This window comes from Centrocercus urophasianus, unplaced genomic scaffold (assembly GCF_019232065.1).
Source record: "Centrocercus urophasianus isolate 14NV4802_14NV808 unplaced genomic scaffold, USGS_Curo_1.0 seq_26, whole genome shotgun sequence".
NCBI lineage: Eukaryota > Metazoa > Chordata > Aves > Galliformes > Phasianidae > Centrocercus > Centrocercus urophasianus.
The window spans coordinates 6,953,221-6,973,778 of record NW_024884822.1 but is presented as its reverse complement, the minus strand read 5'-3'; the positions used below and the strand labels follow the sequence as shown (position 1 = coordinate 6,973,778).

Below are 20,558 nucleotides of genomic sequence, written 5' to 3'. Positions count from 1 at the left end.
CCAGTCGTTCACTCCCCCAGTGTTTGGATCAGACTCACAGCTTCTATTCCAGGGAAGACTCCAGTAAAAACTCTACAGCTAATTCAGTAGCTAGCAGCGTGGGTATTCCAGCTTTAGCTCTTAGGACTCCCTTTCATAAGAAGATACCTTTGCTACTTTTTGATGCCGAGAGTCCAAATCCATGCAAATTCCTCCATCACTTAGTGAACCCTTAGGTACTGGGTAAAAAGAGCTGTCTTAGCAACAAAGGACATAATTCCTAGTCTTTTATATTCCTTTGAAAATATCCTGTAAGACACAGAAGCCAAAAGATCTTTAATTTTAGCTCAGGGGGATGCAAGGACAGCAAAAAGAAGTGCTACTTACTAATAGCCCCTGTGTAGGTTGGCTGTGTAAGGTCTTTTGGCACCTTCCTGTAGATGTCAAACCTGAAAGAGGAAAAGTAACAGCCATAAACCAGGTGGAATATTTTAATACATTTCACGTCCCCACAGGGATGAATGATGCTGAAGTTTTTTCCATCCAGCTTTCCAACAACATTTTTTTGAGTTTGCAGAAGGATATGAGAAGGAAAAACAAAACAAAACAAAAAGTCCTTTTTCTTTTGTACAGTTATGTAACTGCTCTGCTTTTGGGCTCCAGTTTCCAAAGCACTTCCCTCCGCCTCCCTTGGCTTTGCTGCCATGGATCTTTGCAATCCGAGCTGCTGCAGGTGCCAGGGAAGAAGTCATGCTGGACAAGCTTACAGACCACCGTAAAAGGAAAAGGATACTCTACAGACTCCTGAATATAAAGGCCTGGCAAGAAAAAACAAACAGCAAGACACAACCATCATTTCAACTTGTGTTTTGTATTCCGTGTATTGCCAAAACTCACCAAAACCAGAGCCAGAAATCATGATGTTAAGGGAAGAAACTGACCCTCAGATATTGGATACACAGGAAAAATTAACCCAAGAAGTTAGCAAAATCCATTTTAATATTAGACGGTTGTTTTGATTCAGTCATATCTTTTAATATCCATATGGCTCAGCTTTGCTATTTTAAACTCTCCATGGTTAAACTCTCACTGCCCTTATGATGTTGCTGTATTATTTCCTACCACGTTATATTGCTGCATGCCCAGACTCAATGCAGCTCTTGACATCAGTTTTTCCACCACTCAATAAAAATTAATTAATGCATTAAAAACAACACGCCCTAAAGAAGGAAGTGACTGGTTCTCCCCCTGAATAGACTTCTTTTTTATATAGCACTAGCAAGTGAGATGTGATGCTTTGTCCAGTCCTGGACAGACATGAGAAACACCAGCTTCCAAATTCCTCCTCTCTATGGCACCATCATCCCCACGTTGATTCAGTACTTCCTACTACACCAAATGTTACACTGAGAGCTCAAAAACGACAGCAGCATTCTTTCCTTTACTCTGCACCTACACAAATCATCAGTACAATCTGGATGCACACTGTGTGCATTTGCAACACACTATATTAGGACACTATTGCTGTTTTATTCAGAATGTGAAACTGGAGGAAGAAAGGACAAGAGAAGGAAAGATGGTATCATGAACATCACCTACGCAGCTCACGTCCTGAACTCACTATGCAATCACTTCACTGTCCTGATGAACCACTGCTTCACCTATGAAATACGAAGAGTACATCTGTTCAGGGTCTCGTGAGGATGAACTCAGCATGTGCAGCGTTTCCAAACACAGCTAACAGAGCCACAGCAGCAGGCAGAGTGGCATTTGCTAACCGCACACAGCTCTTGCTCATGTGATACAACTGACAGAGCGCCCTGCACGGGATGCCCACGGAGCTGTATGTTTTCATGACTCCATTCCCTGCCATCGCCTAAATAGATCAGCAATATTCCTGAAGCAAAGAGTCCATTTATGGTTCTCCAGCTGCCCTGAGAACATCTGGAAAGTGCTGTTTACATTCTTTCCACGTACACCAAAGCAACAGCAGCAGCAGATGATAAAGCAGCCCAGAGCAGCTGGTGACATCACGGTCTCACGGGCAGAGGAAGTAGCTGATCTTTCCTGCTCACAGCCCATAAAATGCTGAAAGCTGGCAGTACTTCACTATGGTCACAACAACAGATCAACGTGGCTAAAAGAGCTGAGAGAAAGCGCACGAAAACGCAGGAGCTTTTCAGTGCGAGTGAACAATTAGAGATAGGAAATACCTCCACACTGGAGTCAGTAAAAACAGCAGTCTGGGTTACTATAAAAGGAAATTTTTTCTTACGGTCAGAAATATTTACTAGTTTTAAAAAGATGATCCATCACAGGATTAAGAAAATAATCCCATCTTTTAACTCGGTGGAAAGCTGATGTCACAGCATGCTTCTCTCCTCTCTGCCTGCCATTTTAACCATGTAAATAACACCCAAACCCAACAAATTAAGTTTTACACGGTGCAAGTAAGCTAGGAACAGGCAAAGGCAAAACAGAAAGCTGATGATCAATGGTTCCCAGCCAAGCTCATCAGCTGGCTTCAAGTGCTTAAACGGCAGTTCACTCTCTCGACGTGCTGTTCTGCTTCCCACCTCTTCAACTACATTACATTCCACCTCCTTCCTTGACCACGACACACAGCTAAGAGATTTAGGCAAGTCTCTGGATCCATTTTGCCTATAGGATGTGGAGTTACATACATGGAAAAGTGAACAGGTTTTACTTGCCCTCAGGTCAGATGTTCCTGCAAGCACTTGCAGGAAAAATTCCAGCAAGCCTCAAGGTTCCTGAAGCATTGGTCACTTGGAAGAGTATTTACATGCTGGGAACAGAGAGGAACCTTGTGCCCTCTCTATTGCAAAAGCTGCCTTACAGATTTCTGATACCAGCACATTCAACACAATGGAAGGTATTACTAATACTGGAGGGAGACTGGATGTTCAGAAGTGTATCAGCCCAGAACGCAGTGAGACACACTGTACTGTGCTGTAAATATCCCTTCAACACACTTGTACTTCCATACTAAACAATCATGAGAAACCAGGGCACAGATTTCCAGCACATTCATCGCCTCAAGTAACTGGCAGCTGGCAGTACTGTGGAGCAGTTAACCCGGCTTTCACAAAGGCAGACATGACTTTGCACTTACAAAGCATGTAGGCACCAGTTTCCACAGGCCAGCCAGCAGGTTATTTAAACCTGGCTTTTGGCAACTTTCTTCCTTTGCTCACAAAGGCAAGACTTGTAAGGTGAAGGAACGCCTCTGAGTCCATCAGCTGACACAGCCATAAGTATGAAAGCAACAAGAGTTTTTGCTAGGAAAGCTCTTCCTCCAGGTCATCAGATCCTCACCAAGGGAGGGCTGGACCTTGCAGTACCAGAGCACAAGGCTAAAGATAGTACTGGGCTGTCATCAGTGTTACAAAGGAATTTCCTGACACATCCAGTGTATCTATTGTCTTTTGTTTCAATGGGCAGCATGGATGCAAACAAAGAAGTTATTTGGTAATGTCAGAGTTCCATGGAAGCAATGTTCATGACTAGTGTCAGGGAATGCTACAGTTTTTTCCTATCCAGTGCTGAGGACACAACCAGAAACTTTCTCATCTCCCTGACAGGAATGTCAATGAACTGGTTGAACATCTGTGAGCACAATCCTTGTGCAGAGTCCCACTGAGAGGCTCAAACAGAATCCACAGACCCTAAAATGGTGAAAGGAGATGGGAGATAGAGAGAGGGCTGTCTGATGGATGGGTGTGCAAGAGGCCTCTCACCTCGGTCTCATCTGACTGCAGTGACACAAATGGATAGCAGCGTGAAACTGTAGATGGGTGCAGTTCAATGGAGCCAAATGAAAGGGTGGCGTATTTGAAGCACCAGCAAAAGTCCTATGGACTTCAGAGTACACTTAGATTAATATGAGATGCTGCTATTTAAACATTTCTTCTTTGGATAGAAGCATGTGCTCCTGCTGTTGAGTTTCTATGGCTCTAGGAGACTCTGAACAGCACCCAGTTGTTTCACCAGGCACAACCAGATGCAGCAGTACTCATTTGACTGGAGCAGCCACAAACAATTATGTCCAAGGCCAGCTTGGAGGCCAGCAGAGGCAAAGGTAGGTCAGCCTAAGACAACAATGCAGGTTGACATCACCAACCCTGGGGTGAATCCTGGCTTTCCTTTCAAATCTATCTGATTGACAGTGCAAGACAGGTGACAGAGAGGGCAGAAGATGCCTACCCAAACACTGCATTTTCTTCAAGCGCGGATACTTCAAATGCCTGCCCTGAGAGCGGGGATGAGCTCCTTCCCACAGCAGGAGCTACTCCAGGTAGAGCACCCTGCATGGCATGCTTCACATGCACCTCAACAGCTTCAAGTCTGGAGCTGAAATTTTTCAGGAAATTTGGTAAGAAACACATTTTTCTGCTGCAGATTACCACCTCCCTGAACAGAATAATCCTTTCCATTTTCCTGGGAGTCTGAAAGGAGCTCCAGTATAATACTACAGTAGCATCTCTGTAAGATGTTGTTATCTTTCTCAAGAGGAAGAAGCAAAAACCTTGAGGCAATACAAAAAAAAAATCAATACTTGTAAGCACTCAGTGAAGGCTGAATTTGAATGCTGTGTAGCAAAGGGAAACTTGGACACGAAAAGGAGCTAACATCAGAGAAGGACAGAGTTCTTCAGTTCTCAGAATTTGTTGCAAACCTCAAGCGTGCACAGTCCTCACCAGGGCAGGAAGAGGAAGAAAACAGAGGAGCAACGTGTTGGCCACATTGGCTACCTTAGGCATACGCTGTGAGTACAGCTTACCTGTGCCACTATACTGAGGCACTGCAAAGAGACTGCAGGCTTCAGCTATCTCTGCAAAGCACTGAAATGGACCTCTGGAGCGAGGAGCAGGGGAGTGTTTTCATGTACCCTTCTGCAAGGTCTGTTTGCCTAGATTTAACTCGGGGGGGCAAGGGAAAGTTTGTTATGCAGCTCTTGGGACTGCATTTTAGATTGCAGTTAACAAGCAGTCAAGCAAAAGTGCAATACATTCATGTTGCTCTTGGTCACGGAACAAAATTCAGACACTGCAAGTCGGCAGCAGATTAATTTTCTTCCCTTACCACTCCTCAAGTGACTCAAAAATTCAGCTTTAACGTTCACAGAGAGGGGAAAAAATATTTCTGTGCTTTAGGCAGATAAGTGTTTTTCCCCAAGAAAAAAAAAAAAAAAAAGAACATTTAAACACCAGTCTTCCCTCCAAACCATACTGGCTTTGTCACAGGTAAATCTGCAGCATGTACTGAAGGTAGAAGGTATCTCCAGGACACAATCATTCATTACAGCAAACGACATTTCTGATGTCAAAGACAATTTCTAATAAGTGATAAAAGCACTGATATTCCACCTTCAGTAGGTCAACAGTGGCACAAATACATCAGGTCGTCTTAGCAGCAGGGGTCCACGGCTCTGATTTACACAGAAGAATGTGGGTGTCTAAACAATGCTCAATTCCTCCACCTCCTCTATTAACTGGCATTTAAAAGCAGCACCTGTTTTTCAGCAGACTCCACATTTGATGCCAAGGTCACTAATTTCTGGTGCCATTACTCACTCCCAATAACTGGCCCAGTGCACAACAACCTTAATTCTACAAGACATCAGTAGCGCTGGTAGCTTACTGAAGAAAAAGAATGTGGTGTCACTGAACCAATTTGCTTTGTTAACAACTAAGTGTCCCTGGAAGCAACCTGCAGTCATCACAAACGTAACAGCCGAAACGTAACTCTGTGATTTATTTAGACAAACAACTAAAGATTCTACACAGATTCAACTAAACAAAGGGGGGCCTATTGAGTATAAATACAAAAAGGTAACTTTGAAAATACTGTAAAGACTCTTGTTAGTCTGGCAAGAAATCAGAAGAATTGCAGAGCCAGAGTTTGTATTCCAGTATGCTGCATGCTGGAGGCCTGCTGTTGGACAAGTGTCATGGTTGTGGCTGGGACAGAGTCAGTTTTCTTCATAGGAGCTCATATGATGTTGTGCTTTGGATTTTTGATGAAAGTAGTGGTGATAACACATTGATGTTTTAGTTGTTGCTGAGCAGTGCTGCGCAGAGCCAAGGCTATTTCAGCTCCTTGTGCTGCCCTGCCAGTGAGGGGCTGGGGTACACAGGGAGCTGCGGGATACAGCTATGACAGTCCAGTCAAAGGGACGTCCCACACCATGTGGTGCTGTAGCCAGTGATACAGACTGGGGAAAAGGAGGAGGAAGGGATGATCAGGGTGACAGTGTTCATCTTCCCAAGAAACCATTACATGTGCCGAGCCCTGCTCTCCTGGGAGGGGTTGGATATCTGCCTTGCTTTGCTCACGCACATGGCTATTGCTTTGCCTAGTAAACTGCCTCAAACCATGAGTTCCCAGTTTCGTATTTCCAACTCTCCTCCCCATCCCACCCGGGGAGAATGAGCGAGCAGCTGGGTGGTGCTGAGCCGCCTGCTGTACTGGCTCAACATGAGCAGGGTGCATCGTGACCCATCAAATACTGACCCATCACATACGGCGTCTCCTAAAGAGACAAGAAAGGCTGTGGGGGAGAGCTCCCTGGGGCTCCCAAGAGACAAAGGGAACAAAGAGATAAGAAAAGGCTGGCTGCTGAGGTCTTTCTCCCTGCCTGAACTGTCCCAAAGAGCTTTTACCGTCAGGGAGAGCCCTGTACCCAATTGCTTCCTTCTTGGCAAGAAACATCCCTACTCAGAGAAGTGGAGGAGTGGCAGACGGAAAAAGCTTCTGCCCATGTGCTGGTAGTGCCCTCACCCAGCTGAACAGCAAGTAGCACAGCAGATCAGAGATTCACTCAAGTGCAATATTGCTGCTGTTTTTTCCTATTTGTCAACTCCTTCTCGCAAACCAAAGAAAAGTGAATCAGATTATGGCTGCAGGCCTCAAGTAAAAACAGTCCAAGAGGGCTTGATGCCAGTATTTCTCCACACGGGCGCCAATTCCTGACTAGCACAAAGCCTGCCCGTTCCTTACAAAGTTCATTTGCTGCATACTCACCAGTGAGTGAGGTTACAACATAGAACAGGCAACTCCTACCATTACGCCCTGCACCCTGAGCTGTGTGTTCAAGAAATACACAACACGGGTATCTCATGCAGTTTAGGCACTAAGAAACTCATTCTTAGGAAAAAAAAAAAAAAAAAAGAAAGAAAAAGGTGCTTTTCATCTACAGAAGACAAAGCACTATATTTGTTGATTTCATGGGTTTTTTTTCAGATGAGTAGGAAAACCACCACATGGTGCACTTCTAGGAACTGCTGAATCAAAACAACCACCACAGACTGCTTTTGATGGCAACTACATACACTGTGGAAGGGACTCGAGGAGCAGCAGAGCCATCAAACTGCCTTGGACAGCCACACCTACTGCTGCACACATTCCTTGTTCGGTAATCGCCATCCCAAGGCAGCTCTGTCTGCTAACAGTTTAGGAAACATCTAGCATCCTCTTTCCTTTTTAAGTATCTACTATTGAGACATTCTAAATTAATTCACTTTTTAGGAAGCATCCTTCTGAATGACACTATACTCTTTAATAACTTCATGCAGACATCAGTGAATTCAGCCACCTGACGATTTTTATTCAGATGCCATAGAAGAGACAAACCATCTTTAACTCTTGGAAGGATTCACTTTCCCTGGAGACAGGGATTCATCACTCTTAATGCTCTTTTATTCTTCTTCTTACCATTAACCTATCTGCCTCCTCAAAACCTTCTGCTTCATTGTTGTGTTACAGACATATGATTCAGTGAGCAGAGACCGCTGGGTTCAGTTGCCTTTATTTGACTGCTATTGAACCGATGCACAGACAACCAGCTCTTCCTATAAGTCTACGTAGCTGCATCTAAGTTTGTCATTTCAAGACAGAAAAGCTGTATTAACAGTTCATGAAACCAAGGCTAGGTGTCAAGTGGGGAGAAGAGAATGAGCATGCTTGACCCCACTTTAGGAACTGTGTTCAAGTGCACGCAAAATGAGCTGGAACAACCGCACCGAGTTTTCCACCAGTCCACAGCAAAGCATAATGCACAACTTTCCCTCCTTCTATTACTGCTGCTACCACATCTGGAAAACGCATCCCTGGAGACAGCAGAAGAGTTTATGGACCATGATTCACTCAGTACCTGCTGCTATTAAGGATACCACTTATAGCTTAGAGTTCTGCAATTTGCTTTGCATGAAATATTTTATCATTTATAAGAAGGACACGGGAAGCAGGAAGAAACTCACTCGCTGTACAGTCGGACCAAGTCCATCTGACATTCAAAGACAACTGCGTGTAAACAGACTGCATTTTATCTCTCCAGGAAAATGTTGTAGGAGGTTGGTGTTACAGAGGGGAGAACAGCATCTTGTGGCTATGTTTGTCTCAGGACCTTCCTTTTGCCCCCAACCATCAGTGCAGGTTGGAGGCAGAAGATAGTAATACCAAGTCTACACTGGATACCTTTTCCTGGATTCAGGGAATCAAAATGAATATATCAGCACACTGTTGTCAGAGCAAGCTCACTCAGGCTGGAGACTGATGGCAGAAGGGAAATACCTTTCTTGTAGCCCCAGCAGTAATTCTAGAGAAACCTTCCCACCAAAGACATGCAGCTTTGTGTCAGGGAATATTTACACCTTAGTGATATTCCGCTTGGGCAGAGATGTCCATCACCTAACAAGAATCAGAAGAACAAAACATGTAAGCACAAACCTGCCTCACCAGCAGCTTGAGGTATTGTGGAATCTGTGCTCACCGACACTTCTGAAGTTTCAGGAAGCAACCTCGCAAAAATGCTGGGTTACTGAAAGCACCCACTGAAACATCCAGTAAGCAGCAGCCTCATCCACCTCCTCATGTTCCACAACACAAAGTACAACAGATTCTCAGGCTGTAGGCACGAGACAGAGAAGGAAAGAAATTGCTTCCCCAGAGCATGACATCTAAGTTCTCCTTTAACTGAGTCAGACAGACAGACAAACTCCAGTGCTACCAGAAGAACAAAAGAATTTTAACCAAAGAAATCAAATCATCCAGCTAAGAGCTGGAAAAAAAATAAATTCACCAAAACAACAAAGCTGTTTAACAGGCAGCAACCATTCCTCTGTTTCCTTGGGTCACTGCTCTCTAATAATGGCTCAGGGACAATTCATTCCTGCTCGTCAATAATACTGCCTTAACAGCCTTCGAGTAGGGAGCAGTAAGAACAGGCCTGATAGCAACAGCCAACTCCAGGAGCTACCATGCATTCAGCTGTAGATTGTGAGCTTTTAACCTTTTTAGGAGCTGCTCACCTCCCAAGCAAACAAGCAGGCTCATACACAAACACTCTGCTGCTTCTAACACAGGGTGGATCCCTCCAGCTTTGTTCCTTTTTCTCTGAAGCATGTCATACACTCAAAGTAAGATCTCTAAAAGCAAAGCTGTTCCTTATGCATCATGAAAAAATAAACCCACCAATTTAGTTTTCAGTCTGACTGTTCAAGTCAAATTAAACACCAAAGTAGAACAAACAGCACGGTCAGGTTTGCACACATAGTTTGCTCTTCTGATTAACAAAAAGCCATCTACTTAAAAATGAAATCTCAGTCGCCCATCTGAAGTTGCTGAGGGGACCGTTACCATTAGCAGCTGCTGAATCCATACCTAGAGCCACTGTGACCATATCCAGAGAGAAAAAGATTATTCTCTTTACTTGTTAAATTGATTTTATTCAACAGTGTAACAGCAGGCTGACTCCTGAAGTACAAGAGATGGCCTGAAAGACCAATTACCCCACTGCACGTACCTACCAACAGCATGCCTGAAATTATCAAAATAGTAAAGAAGGTAACCCCAGAAGAGCTGGCACTCGGGACGATGATGATCATGAACAAGGAGGACAGGTCTCTCCTCTGCCTACTGACCCAGATAGGGCAAAGACGTCACCAGGTTCCCGTGGGTGAGGCAGCAGCGCAGCCGGCTGGGCAGGCGGCACAGAAGGACACAGCGCTTGTGTGGGTGGGATCATGCACCCCAGGTGTCTGAAGCTGCTACAAAATAAAGCCAGACCTGCCCTGACTGGCAGCTCAGAGCAATTTCCCAGGTTAGGAAAGCATGAGAGGAGGAAAGATGCAGTTTCTGAGTGAGTGGAAGGAATGGAGAGCCCTGATTGACATGGAATAGGAACCTATCTGAAGTGCTGCGCTTCCTCCGAGCCGTGTCAGAATGCCAGAGGGTCTCCTGCTGGGGAACACGGGGAAGAGCATGAAAATGAAACAAGATCTAGGGAGTAGAAGTTCTGTCAGAACTAATATGCTTGGCTGATTCTATTTAAGTTTTAATTGGCAAAGCTTTGAGAGCAGCACGCCATTTTAAGGACCTCTAACTCTAAAAGCAGTGACTTCCACCTGTCGATGCTTTTTCAACTTCTTACAGTCTTGGTTGTAGCTGTTCTAGCCATAAACCCAACATTTTGTTCCACAGACCTGTCAAAGATCTACACACCTGTAAATCCACTCTACTACAGTCAATAGGAAGCTGACAGATGCCTCATCCTAACGCCTTCCCCTACACATACAGAGGAAGCATTATTTTTTCAGTTTTCAGGTAAAACATTATTTAAGATTTCTTTCAGAATTCCTGTTTTCAAACGCTGCTGCTTTTCTGTCTGTCCAAAGGCAAGTACCTCTCTGACACCTCCACAGGAACATTCAGCTCTTGCCCAATGTAGCAGAGCTAAAAAGAAGCAACTCTGCTTCCAACAGCACAGAGAAATCTATCACCCTCGTTTATAGGCGGCGAAGAACAATTGCAGGAAGTCAGTGGCAGGAGAAGAGAATCGGAACTGCCAACTCCAAACTCTTCTTTTTGCGATTGTTAATTCTTTGCTTAAATGCAATTTCTGCGTTTCCTGTCTGACAGCAGATGAGAACATAATGTGCAGAGAGCAGCTCAAGACAGCCTCTGGGACGGAGCCACGCTGCGACCCCAGGGAATGGACGCAGCAGTGGGAGCCAACAGAACTAAATTCTATTCTGCTCCCAGCACTGACTCACTGTGTAATTGCTGCTCCACTCAATTACATCTTTCTACTTCAGCTTCTTCATTTTGCAGAGTGGCACCTGGTGACATCTGTCGTTTTTTCACCAAACACGCTGAAATCACACAGATGAAAAAATTTACAAAGATATGAAGTATTACTGATCAAAGCCGCGGTGGCTTTGAAGGTCTGCAGAAGGAAAGCTCTGGGAAGATGTTTATGAAAACAAAGAAGATGTGCAGTGCAAGAGCCAAGTGTCCCTGCTCAGTCACAGGGCTGTACCTGGAGTGCATGTCTGTGGACAGTCTTGATTAGGAACACTTTCCTGAATTGGGACCCAAACTTTGAAGCATGTGTAGAGTAAAATACGTGATCTTGTTAATGGAAGTTTACACATGGGAAGTAAGCACATAGTATATAACTATTGAAGTCTGACCCCAAATGCAAGTTCAAGGTGCAAATTCAGATTCAAAGCCCAACTAATAAACTGATACTTGTAAATACCAAGCAGTTATTAACACATTTAATAAGATTAACACCTGCGTAACAGTAGATAATACACAAACAACATTAAGTAATCACCTAGTCCTCAATTACACACAATGGGGCACTAACACAAATACTGCAGAAGTTGAGCTTTGATGCACAAACACAGAAGGCTTCAAAATCACACTGGAAACAGTTTAATCCTGAATTACTTGGAACCAGTTCTGGTACACAAAGGGCTGGAGACAAGGAGGAACTAAAGCAGTTTTAAACCAGCATATCTGTACTGCAAGGAAGAAAAGACTGGAACTCTTAAACCCTGCATGACTTACATTTCATCCTCACATTACACCGTTTTTCAAAGCATCATCCTCCAGTATCTCTTTTTTTTTTTTTTTGACCTGTTGACTCTCCACACTTGAAGGCCAAGGAGTGAAATGAGGGAATGATTTTCCTTGCCAGTCAGCTCCTCCCTCTTAATTCGAGTTCCAAGAACATAATGAAACTAACAGAGGAAGTTTCTGAAACTAGGAGGAGCACTAAGAATGAGAAAACAAGGTTAGCCAAGAGGACTGTCATTCATTATATAATTCAGCATTTAAGTAACTGGACATTTAGAGAAAGGGGCCAAAAGAAACACACTCAGCAGCAGCTTCTGTGGCATTATGTCATCTGGGCTTCTGGTTATTTAGCAGGTACAGGAAAGATTTTATAGAGAGAAATAACAAAACCATTTACTTCTAGGACAAAAGACCTACGAATCCCCACAACACTTAGAGAAAGAGAGCACAGAATGAATAGGCCCTGCTTCCATTCATGATTTCTTTTCAAAGAGCTATTCCTGCTGGTTTCTCCCTTCAGCCAGGCTCCTTTACTCCACTGTCCTGTTCTGCATAACACCTTTTTGTCAACTGTGTTCTAAATTTTGCACTCTTATTCTTTTGGTGCATAAGGACCTTGTTTTCTATTACCCAGGAATACACAGCAATTGCTATTACTGAAATACCCCAAAAGTAAAAATTATTTTAGATGCCACTGATGAATGGAAGAGATGAAGCAGTATGCAGCATAACATGGGTTGTTTTTTTTATTATTTATTTTTTTTTTTCCTGAATAAAATGTTAGACTCAAGCATATTTCAAAGGTAATTAGGAGGAGGAATGTATTTATAATCTCAGAAACTCAATGGTGGAACCTTGCCAGCAAGCTTCTTATTTCCTTTTAGGCAGCGAGGCAGGTGTCAAAACGAAGGATGAAAGAGAAAAGTATTTTTAATAAAGTGAGCAAACTATACTTTGCTTCGTCAAAACAGGAGAAAAATGTCATGAAGAAAAAATGTTCAAGTAAGGGGACTGGTATTTAAAGGCACCCAGCCCTCTGTTGGGCTGAAAGCAATTGGACGTCTGTGCGGTGGTACCGTATGCTGGAGACCAGAAAGAGAGAAGGGGGGAAGAGAGATGAGGAACAGGATCAAACACAAGGTTCTCCACGAGCTAATTAAGTTGTCCAGATACGTAAATACCCTAAATAAACTGCAGCCATCCTGTCGCAGAGCCTCCATCCCCCTTAAGCTCAGAAGTTCAAGCTCCTCACAACGCCCCAGCACATCCAGCATCGCCCTGTCCCTCACCCATTCCCTCTGTGAGCCTCCTGGTCCTGAACTTCATTCCCTTTCCCACAGAAAGACTCCTCAGAGCAGAGCTTCTCTTCCCTGCCACTTTCCCCAGCTCCATCTCACTGACCCACAGCTCCTGCTGCTCCCAGTGCTGCTGGCCTCAGCACCTGAGCACATCCCCTCTTCTCCTCAGCTCTCCCCACAGACAGAGTCCTGATCTCCACAAAACTCAAACTATAATTTCCAAGAAATTACCTATGTGGAATTCAGAGCACCCAAGGGGGAAAAATATAAAAGATACTTTGCTCATAGTTTCTAGAAACCACAAAACATTAAGACTTCGCCTGTTACTGCTGAACATCTTCAAACAAGACACAATGAGGTTAAATGAGACTAATGTAGCATCAGAACGTTGTGCCTTTCCTTTTTGAATGCTGCCTTCCGAAAGCTGCACGCCCCAGCTGTGTCAGGACAGCAAATGTGAGCCTGGTACTGCACTGCTCTACATAACCCAGAACTGCCTGAAGACAGAAATCCTCTGCTGAAGAAAAGAGGAGGGGGAGAACAATAAAGAGAAGAAAACAGCTCCATCTTCATAAGGCTTCCCCTGAAAAGCACGAAGACCAGTCTACGCTCCACTGCGTGGCAAATTTTTCTGTATCAGCAAGAGAATTCATGAAAGGGACTGGTTCAGAGTCTCCTATTTATGTTCCAATCTGAGAGAATTTCTGTATACACTTCTAGAACTTAGTGCTATTTTTTAGATGCTTATGAGGAAGTAGATCTCGAAAGTAACATCTGGCTTCCAGATGAAGATCCTGCTTTTGACTCAGCTGTCAAGAAATAACCACAGTGATCCCACCCTGCCAGAAAAATGTGTCTGACAGACCCATCATACACCCATAATGTGCAGCTGGTACCCAGCTGACCAGCACTTGCTGGTCAAGATGCCACACTCCAGCAACCAGATTCAGAGGCCAGTTCAGTTCAGTCATATTTGATTTATTGATATGGAATCAGCGAGGGTCTGAGATTTCACATGTATCTGAAAATATGGTCCTATTTACATTATTGGCAGCACTGGTCCTGTAGTGGGCTCTCCAGCCTTCTATTCATAGTACACAGTGCTCTATGGACGTGGACAGCAATTAAGAAAACAAGTGGTCTGCCTTAAGATATGATTATTAAATAAATACTAAGCAATCCTGAGAGCCTGGAATTCTGCTAGTAGCTCTGCATGCCTGGCTGCATTAACACAGCACTTTGATGTCTCCTGTACTAAAAGGCAATCTGTGTTTCTGGCTTATCTGGACTAAACCAGAAACATTATTGCATTTGCAAACATTCTTTAAAAAAAAAAAGGGCAAAACAAAACCCATCCAAACACACTCAATTCAAACACAGTCCATCTAGTTGCAGTCTTCACTGGGATACATTTGCCATTATCACTACTGAAACATTCCAACATTTCAGACTAAGGAAGGCCCGTAGATCACGACTAGATTGTTATTAATAGCTTTTTGGCACAACAATTTTCCATTCTGAGGGCAGCTGCCTTGGTACAGGAATACCTAGACATTTCAGAGCTTGTGCTTGGATACAATACAAAAAAAACAGATGATTCCACTACTTCTTCCCTCACTGCAGGACTGTTCTTTTCTTACCACCTCTGACATTTGAATTACACACCTAAAAAAACACTCCTGCATACTTCAAAATACAAGCTCAACAACTTCCACAGCTTCTCCCTCCGCGCTGTTGCTTCAGCTCTGTTTACTGTGATTCAGTCATTTTCACAGCAACGAACTATGATGCCATGAAGAAAGCATCTGTGTCATCAACGAGGGAACAAAGCAGGACAGTTAAAGTGCAGAAGGAACAATACAGAACTTTCTTACAAAGCCAGAATTTAATACTCCTGTACTTACTCAAGAACAATTTTCCACTCCAGCTATTTTAAGATAAATAACGTATTAAGGAGACTTCAGGAGAAACATTTACACGCATGCGCTCTATGTATAATTGGTTATTTGTGGCACAGACATCAACACGCTCTGTCTGTACAACTGCTGTGTGCCCATCTGACTGCTATGACTGCAGAATAATCCTTCAGGTGCCCTCAAAGGGCTATTGTTGAAACACAGTTAGTCATGGCACAGCCTGGCACCAGCCCGGCTCTGGCGGTTACGTAAGGCAGCAGCCCACGAAGCCTTGTTTCACAACACACTGAGGTGGAACACGCTTGCCAGGAGCATGTCGTAGAGCCACCAGCTGCTCAGGAGCAGGCAGCTGTCAAGCAGCTAAACAAAAAAGTGCAGTCCCTGCAAAGTGTAAAGAGGCATCTATCTAATCAACGCAGAGCAGCGTTTCGGCCACTGGCTATAAATGGCTGTGGTTTGTGGCTGTGGAAGCGAGCGTGAGCACACAACTCAGTACAGGGCACACGCAAACCTTCTCGATACTGCTGCACGCACACCTCTCAGCACAACCCATCCAACCAGGAGAAACCATTCCGGCTGCCTGTGGCTGCTTATTCTTCTTCTGTGTCCTCCCCACGATCTTTCAGCCAAGAACAGGTGATACCTGCTGCAATCACCAGCGTGCAGTTCTACGGGAGAGACAGCTCATTTGTAAAGTAAGTTCAGCAAGTAACTTTGCCAAATGAACCACTATGCAGTAACACAGCTTGTTAAACAATGTGCTGAGAGGGAGCGCAGGTGGATGGAGCACAGAGCACTATGATCCCATGAGAAACACTGAGCTGTTTGAGACTTCACAAAGAGATTGCCAGTTAAACTCCTCAACAAATGCGTACATTTCCACTAGCATTTGACAGCTGTTAGACAGTGCCAGAATGTCACTCAGCATTTTTCATGGAATCACAGCACGGTTGGATTGAAGGAACCTTAAAGATCACCCAGTCCCAACCCCTGCTGTAGGCTGGTTGCCCCCCATCAGATCAGGCTGCCCAGGGCCCTGTCTCACCCGGCCTTGAGCACCCACAGCTCTGGGCAGCAGTGCCAGTGCCTCGCCGCCCTCTGAGAAAAGAGCTTCTTCCTAACATCTCACCTATTCTTGCTTTACAACTGGCAAACGCTCACACATAAGCTGAACAACTCCCCTAAAAGTTGAAGTGAGATTTGAGGTGTTACAAGAAAGCTTTTAAGTCGTGACCCTCACAAATCTGTCAGAAGAAAAATGGTAGGATTATGAGAGAGAGCTTCGCTCCTTTCCTTAAGCCCGCAGACTGAAAGCAAGCTATTTTTCTTAAGCTTAGAAGTGCATGAGAAACTGTTGTCAAAGGGGCAGCTTAGGGCTGAAAAAGATTTTTTCCTAAGACTGCAGATTGCCTACTATCCGCCAGCCCGATCTCACTAATCTGCCTGGGAATCAAAGGAGGACACACAGAGCTCCCTGATGCTGCTGAAGCAGTTTCTATCACCAGTTTCGCAACCATGCCAGGCCAGTTGTCTCGGGCATCAGTTTGCCTATTAGCCATTACAACTTGTAGGTCGAAATTAAAAACACTCATAATCACACTGCCTCTCCTGAAGGCACTAATGCTGAAAGTGTGTCAGTTTCAGCTGACTGGATGATTGGACTTTAAAAAAAAATAAAAAGAAACACAAATGGGAACCAAAGCAAAGACCTGCCCATGGCCCAGAACAACCAGAACTCTATTCAGCAGTCAATCAGAATACCCATGTAGAACGTATCATTTATTACAGATTTACCAAGGAGCAGCTGACTGTGGGCCCCATTGTGCTGTTCAGAGGGAATAAATCTGCCACTAAGAACTTCCACTCTAAATCAGCACTTAAATCAAAATCCCTTCTAAGCCTGGTTCCTTCCTTCTGACCTCTAAAATCCAGGTACAGCATACTGGTGAAAAATAATACTTCATTTAGGCTACCAAGGCATAAGGGGAAAAATACAACAGAAGTCATAATCAAAACATTGTGATTAGTAGTGAGAAATAAACTCTGAAGTGTTTAGTCGAATATAAAAATAAGGATTTGCAGATGTTTGCTTTCTGTGCTGAAAAAGTGGTCAGGGCACAACTGAGAATCGCCCCAGTTAGAACAAAAACTTGATCTCGGAATCGTCTATTTTAGTTTGTCTCAGTCCAGACACAGCTACCAGTATAGTTGGGAGGCTTCAGAAACTGCAATGAAGCCACCAGTAACTCTATCACGCAAATGGGCAGATACCAAGAAAAGACATCATACTCAAAAGCAACTGAACTTGCAGCAAGTTTCTCCCCACCATGTCCATTTCCAGCACACAAAGCCACTCATCACTCCTGTATCTCTCAGCATTACAGCAAGCTGAACTCCAGAACTGTTGCTCTCCACTGAAGCTAAGCCTTCGTGCTGAGCGGATCACGTAACATGTGAGAAACCTTCTGGCCTGCAATCACCATTCCAGATTACCCAAGCTATACAGTTTAATCTAATTATGATTTTAACAACTACAGAAGCTGCAAATAAACAAGTGACACTTAAATGCTCAAGGGTGAAGCACCCTCTGCATTCCACCTGTGCACCTCAAAATCTCCATACAGGTATGGAGCTTTGCTGAGATGAGCGCTAACAAACCAGGGAAGGGCAAAAAGCAACAACGTGTTGATGAAAAAGGCAGGAAGCAACAACATGATTTACAAATCATGCTGAAAAATAAAGAAAATGATTTACAAAGAGGAAACCAGGCCTTCTGTACATACAAACTGATTCAGAAGCTCTGCAGGAGGGCTGATGTCTCGTGCCTTGCACTGAACAGATCTGTACCAAAGCCTCCAATCTACAAACTTGATTCCTTATTAACATCAAAGGACTGCAGAGATTAGAGCATGTGAAATGCTTTGAAAAATGAAAAGCATTGGGCATGTACTAAGAATGATTAACACCCTAGCACTCAGAACAAAACAATTATTTATTCACTTGAAATTCTTTTACTGTAAAAATATTTTATTTATCATTTAAATGCATTTTATATTGGCAAAAAGAATAACTGATAAGCTGAGAAAACAAAAACCTTGCAGAAAAAGAAACATACAGCATAAGCAATAAAACAAGCTGTTTCCACATCTGATACCAACCAACACGTCTCAGACTCTGCCCCAGGGAGACTCCTTCCAAGAAATGGATTCAAGCACTTTGTGTTCTCCAACTGGGGCAAATTTGAACCCTTAAGTCTATGAGACAGAAAAGATTAAGCCAAATGGCCAGAAATGCTTTCTTCAACTTCAATTGGTGAAGAATAGGGACTTCATTGGTTAAAGCTGCAGCCTTCAGAAAAAAAAAACCAATATCTTTCCACTTGGAAACTCTAAATTTTGGACTCTAGAAGATACGTAGGTGTAATTGTGTCATTTTTTGGGTTTTCTTTTAATCCAACCTTCTAATCATACATAAGGACAACACACACTTTGAAGCTCGTGGTAAAGACAGAGTGCCAAACTGCACCTCGCAAAGGGAACATCCAGTTGAAATGTCTGACCAAAAATCCTTGCATTTAAATGACAAAAACCTTCAGAAACATACCACAGGTGGAAACTTCCCTTCTCTAAGCCTATTGTGCTGTGTTATATCATTGTCAGGAAGTAGCTGCAAATTTTTAATGCACGCATCATTCTTAACCTACTAGAGTAAAACTTTCCAGCCTCAACAGATTTTGTTCCACTGACAGCACAGTGATCAAAAAAGCTCAAAGACTGCCTCTGACCTTTGCAAAAATGTTGTTCCTGAGCTCTGTTCAAGCTGCTGAAAGAGGAAAGCAGTTAGTTGCATGTGACACTAGTTTCTCTGTACCATAAAGTTCTTGCCTTATACCAAGCGCAGCCTTTAAAGTCTCATCTCTGAAGAAAAGATGAACTTCAATAAGCTTACACTGTATGAGTAGGTGCTTTGACATGTCTATTTCTAATCCTCCAACTCAATGACAAAGAACTTATTTCCACCTGTGAATCTTCAAAGTGCAGATGTGAACTGATGCCTCCACATTTCTGTAACTCATTAATCCAAACTAACCGAGCTTTTATTCAACACCTTTACACCATTCTGAAGCACCGCACAGGTGCTTTCTCTTAGGATGATTACTCTTTGTGAAGCTGCTTTCCACATGTGCATTTTGAGACCCAACAGAACTTACATTTTTAAAACATCAGAAATAAAATTTTATCTGCTATTACAAAGCAACAGCCATAACTCAGGACCCCTCATTGTTCGTGTATTCTACAAGCCTGAAAACAGACGGCAACAGGGTTTGCAGCTGGCAGAATGTCTCCAAAGCTAAGAGTTTTTCTACCAAACTTTATACAAAGGAAGAAACAAGGCTCTGGGACCCGGATCCCACATGTTTCAGCAGATGCTGTTTCCAGCTTCAGCAAGTTTTCATTCAGAAGCAACTGCTCCATGTTCAACAGTGCCTCAGGGATCACATACAAGATCCTGCCATCCTGTATAAATGAGAGGCCTGGTTTAGAGTTACAGCAGAAACACAGTGCACAGCGTTTGTATGGGAGAATGACAGAACTGTGCTACTTTCTCCACATCAACAGTTGTATGGCTCATGGTGGTACTACATGCAAAACATGAGGTGATCATAAGAGCATTTGAGTTGGAAGGGACCCTTAAAGGCCATTTGGTCCAACTCCCTGCAACGAACAGGGATACCCACAGCTCCATCAGTGCTCAGAGCCCCTCCAGCCTGACGTCGGGTGTCTGCAGGAACAGAACATCCACCCACTCTCTAGGCAACCTGTGCCAGTGCCTCACCACCCTTGTCATAAAAAACCTTTTTCTTGCATCCAATTTAAATCTTTTTGTTTGAAACCATGTCCCCTTGTCCCATCACAACAGACCCTGCCGAACCATCTGTCCTCCTCTTTCTTTCAGCCCCCTTTGGACACTGAAAGGCTGCTCTCTGGTCTCCCAGGAGCCTTCCCTTCTCCAGGCTGAACAGCACCAGCTCTCAGCCTGTCCTCCCAGGGGAGGTGTTCCATCCTTCACATCGTTTTATTGACTCTCTTTCGGACACACTCAAACAGGTCTATGTCTGTCCGTGCTGTTCACATGTGAGTGTAGCGCCCCAAGAGAGGCCTCACAGACCTCAGTTCCCTGATTGGCGCAGGTGGACGGTAACCCTAACGCTGGGGTAAAGTGAAAAGACTCCAATAGATAGGTGCATTCTGCAGGTGGGAGGCGTCGCTTACACAGCTTTGCTTCGGGAACGGCTCAAACCTACGGTTATCGCTGCAGCCCCACGGCAGCCCAGGGTCCCTCGGCTTCGTTTTGGCAGCGCACACCTCGTGCTCGGATCCCAGCTTCCCGCAGGCCTCGCCCCGCCCGCCAGGCCCGATCCCCGCCGCCGCCCGGGGCCGTTCGAAACTCCTCACGCCTCCTTTGCACAACGCCATTATAT

At 44.1% G+C, this 20,558-nt stretch overlaps 1 protein-coding gene and 1 long non-coding RNA gene across 2 annotated transcripts in view; both read right to left on the bottom strand.

The window, feature by feature from the left end:
• Positions 1–20,558, bottom strand: part of ERGIC1 (endoplasmic reticulum-golgi intermediate compartment 1) — a 55,923-nt gene that overhangs the window by 35,123 nt on the left and 242 nt on the right. Inside the window, exon 2 of the mRNA XM_042826063.1 lies at positions 367–428. Coding sequence (XP_042681997.1) covers positions 367–428 — 62 coding nt within the window. The remainder of the gene's footprint in view (positions 1–366; positions 429–20,558) is intronic.
• LOC122164242 lies at positions 18,083–20,462 on the bottom strand. The gene is made up of 2 exons (XR_006170156.1): positions 20,350–20,462; positions 18,083–19,593 (listed from the first exon to the last, which is right to left on the bottom strand). It is a non-coding gene; the product is annotated as an uncharacterized LOC122164242 (long non-coding RNA).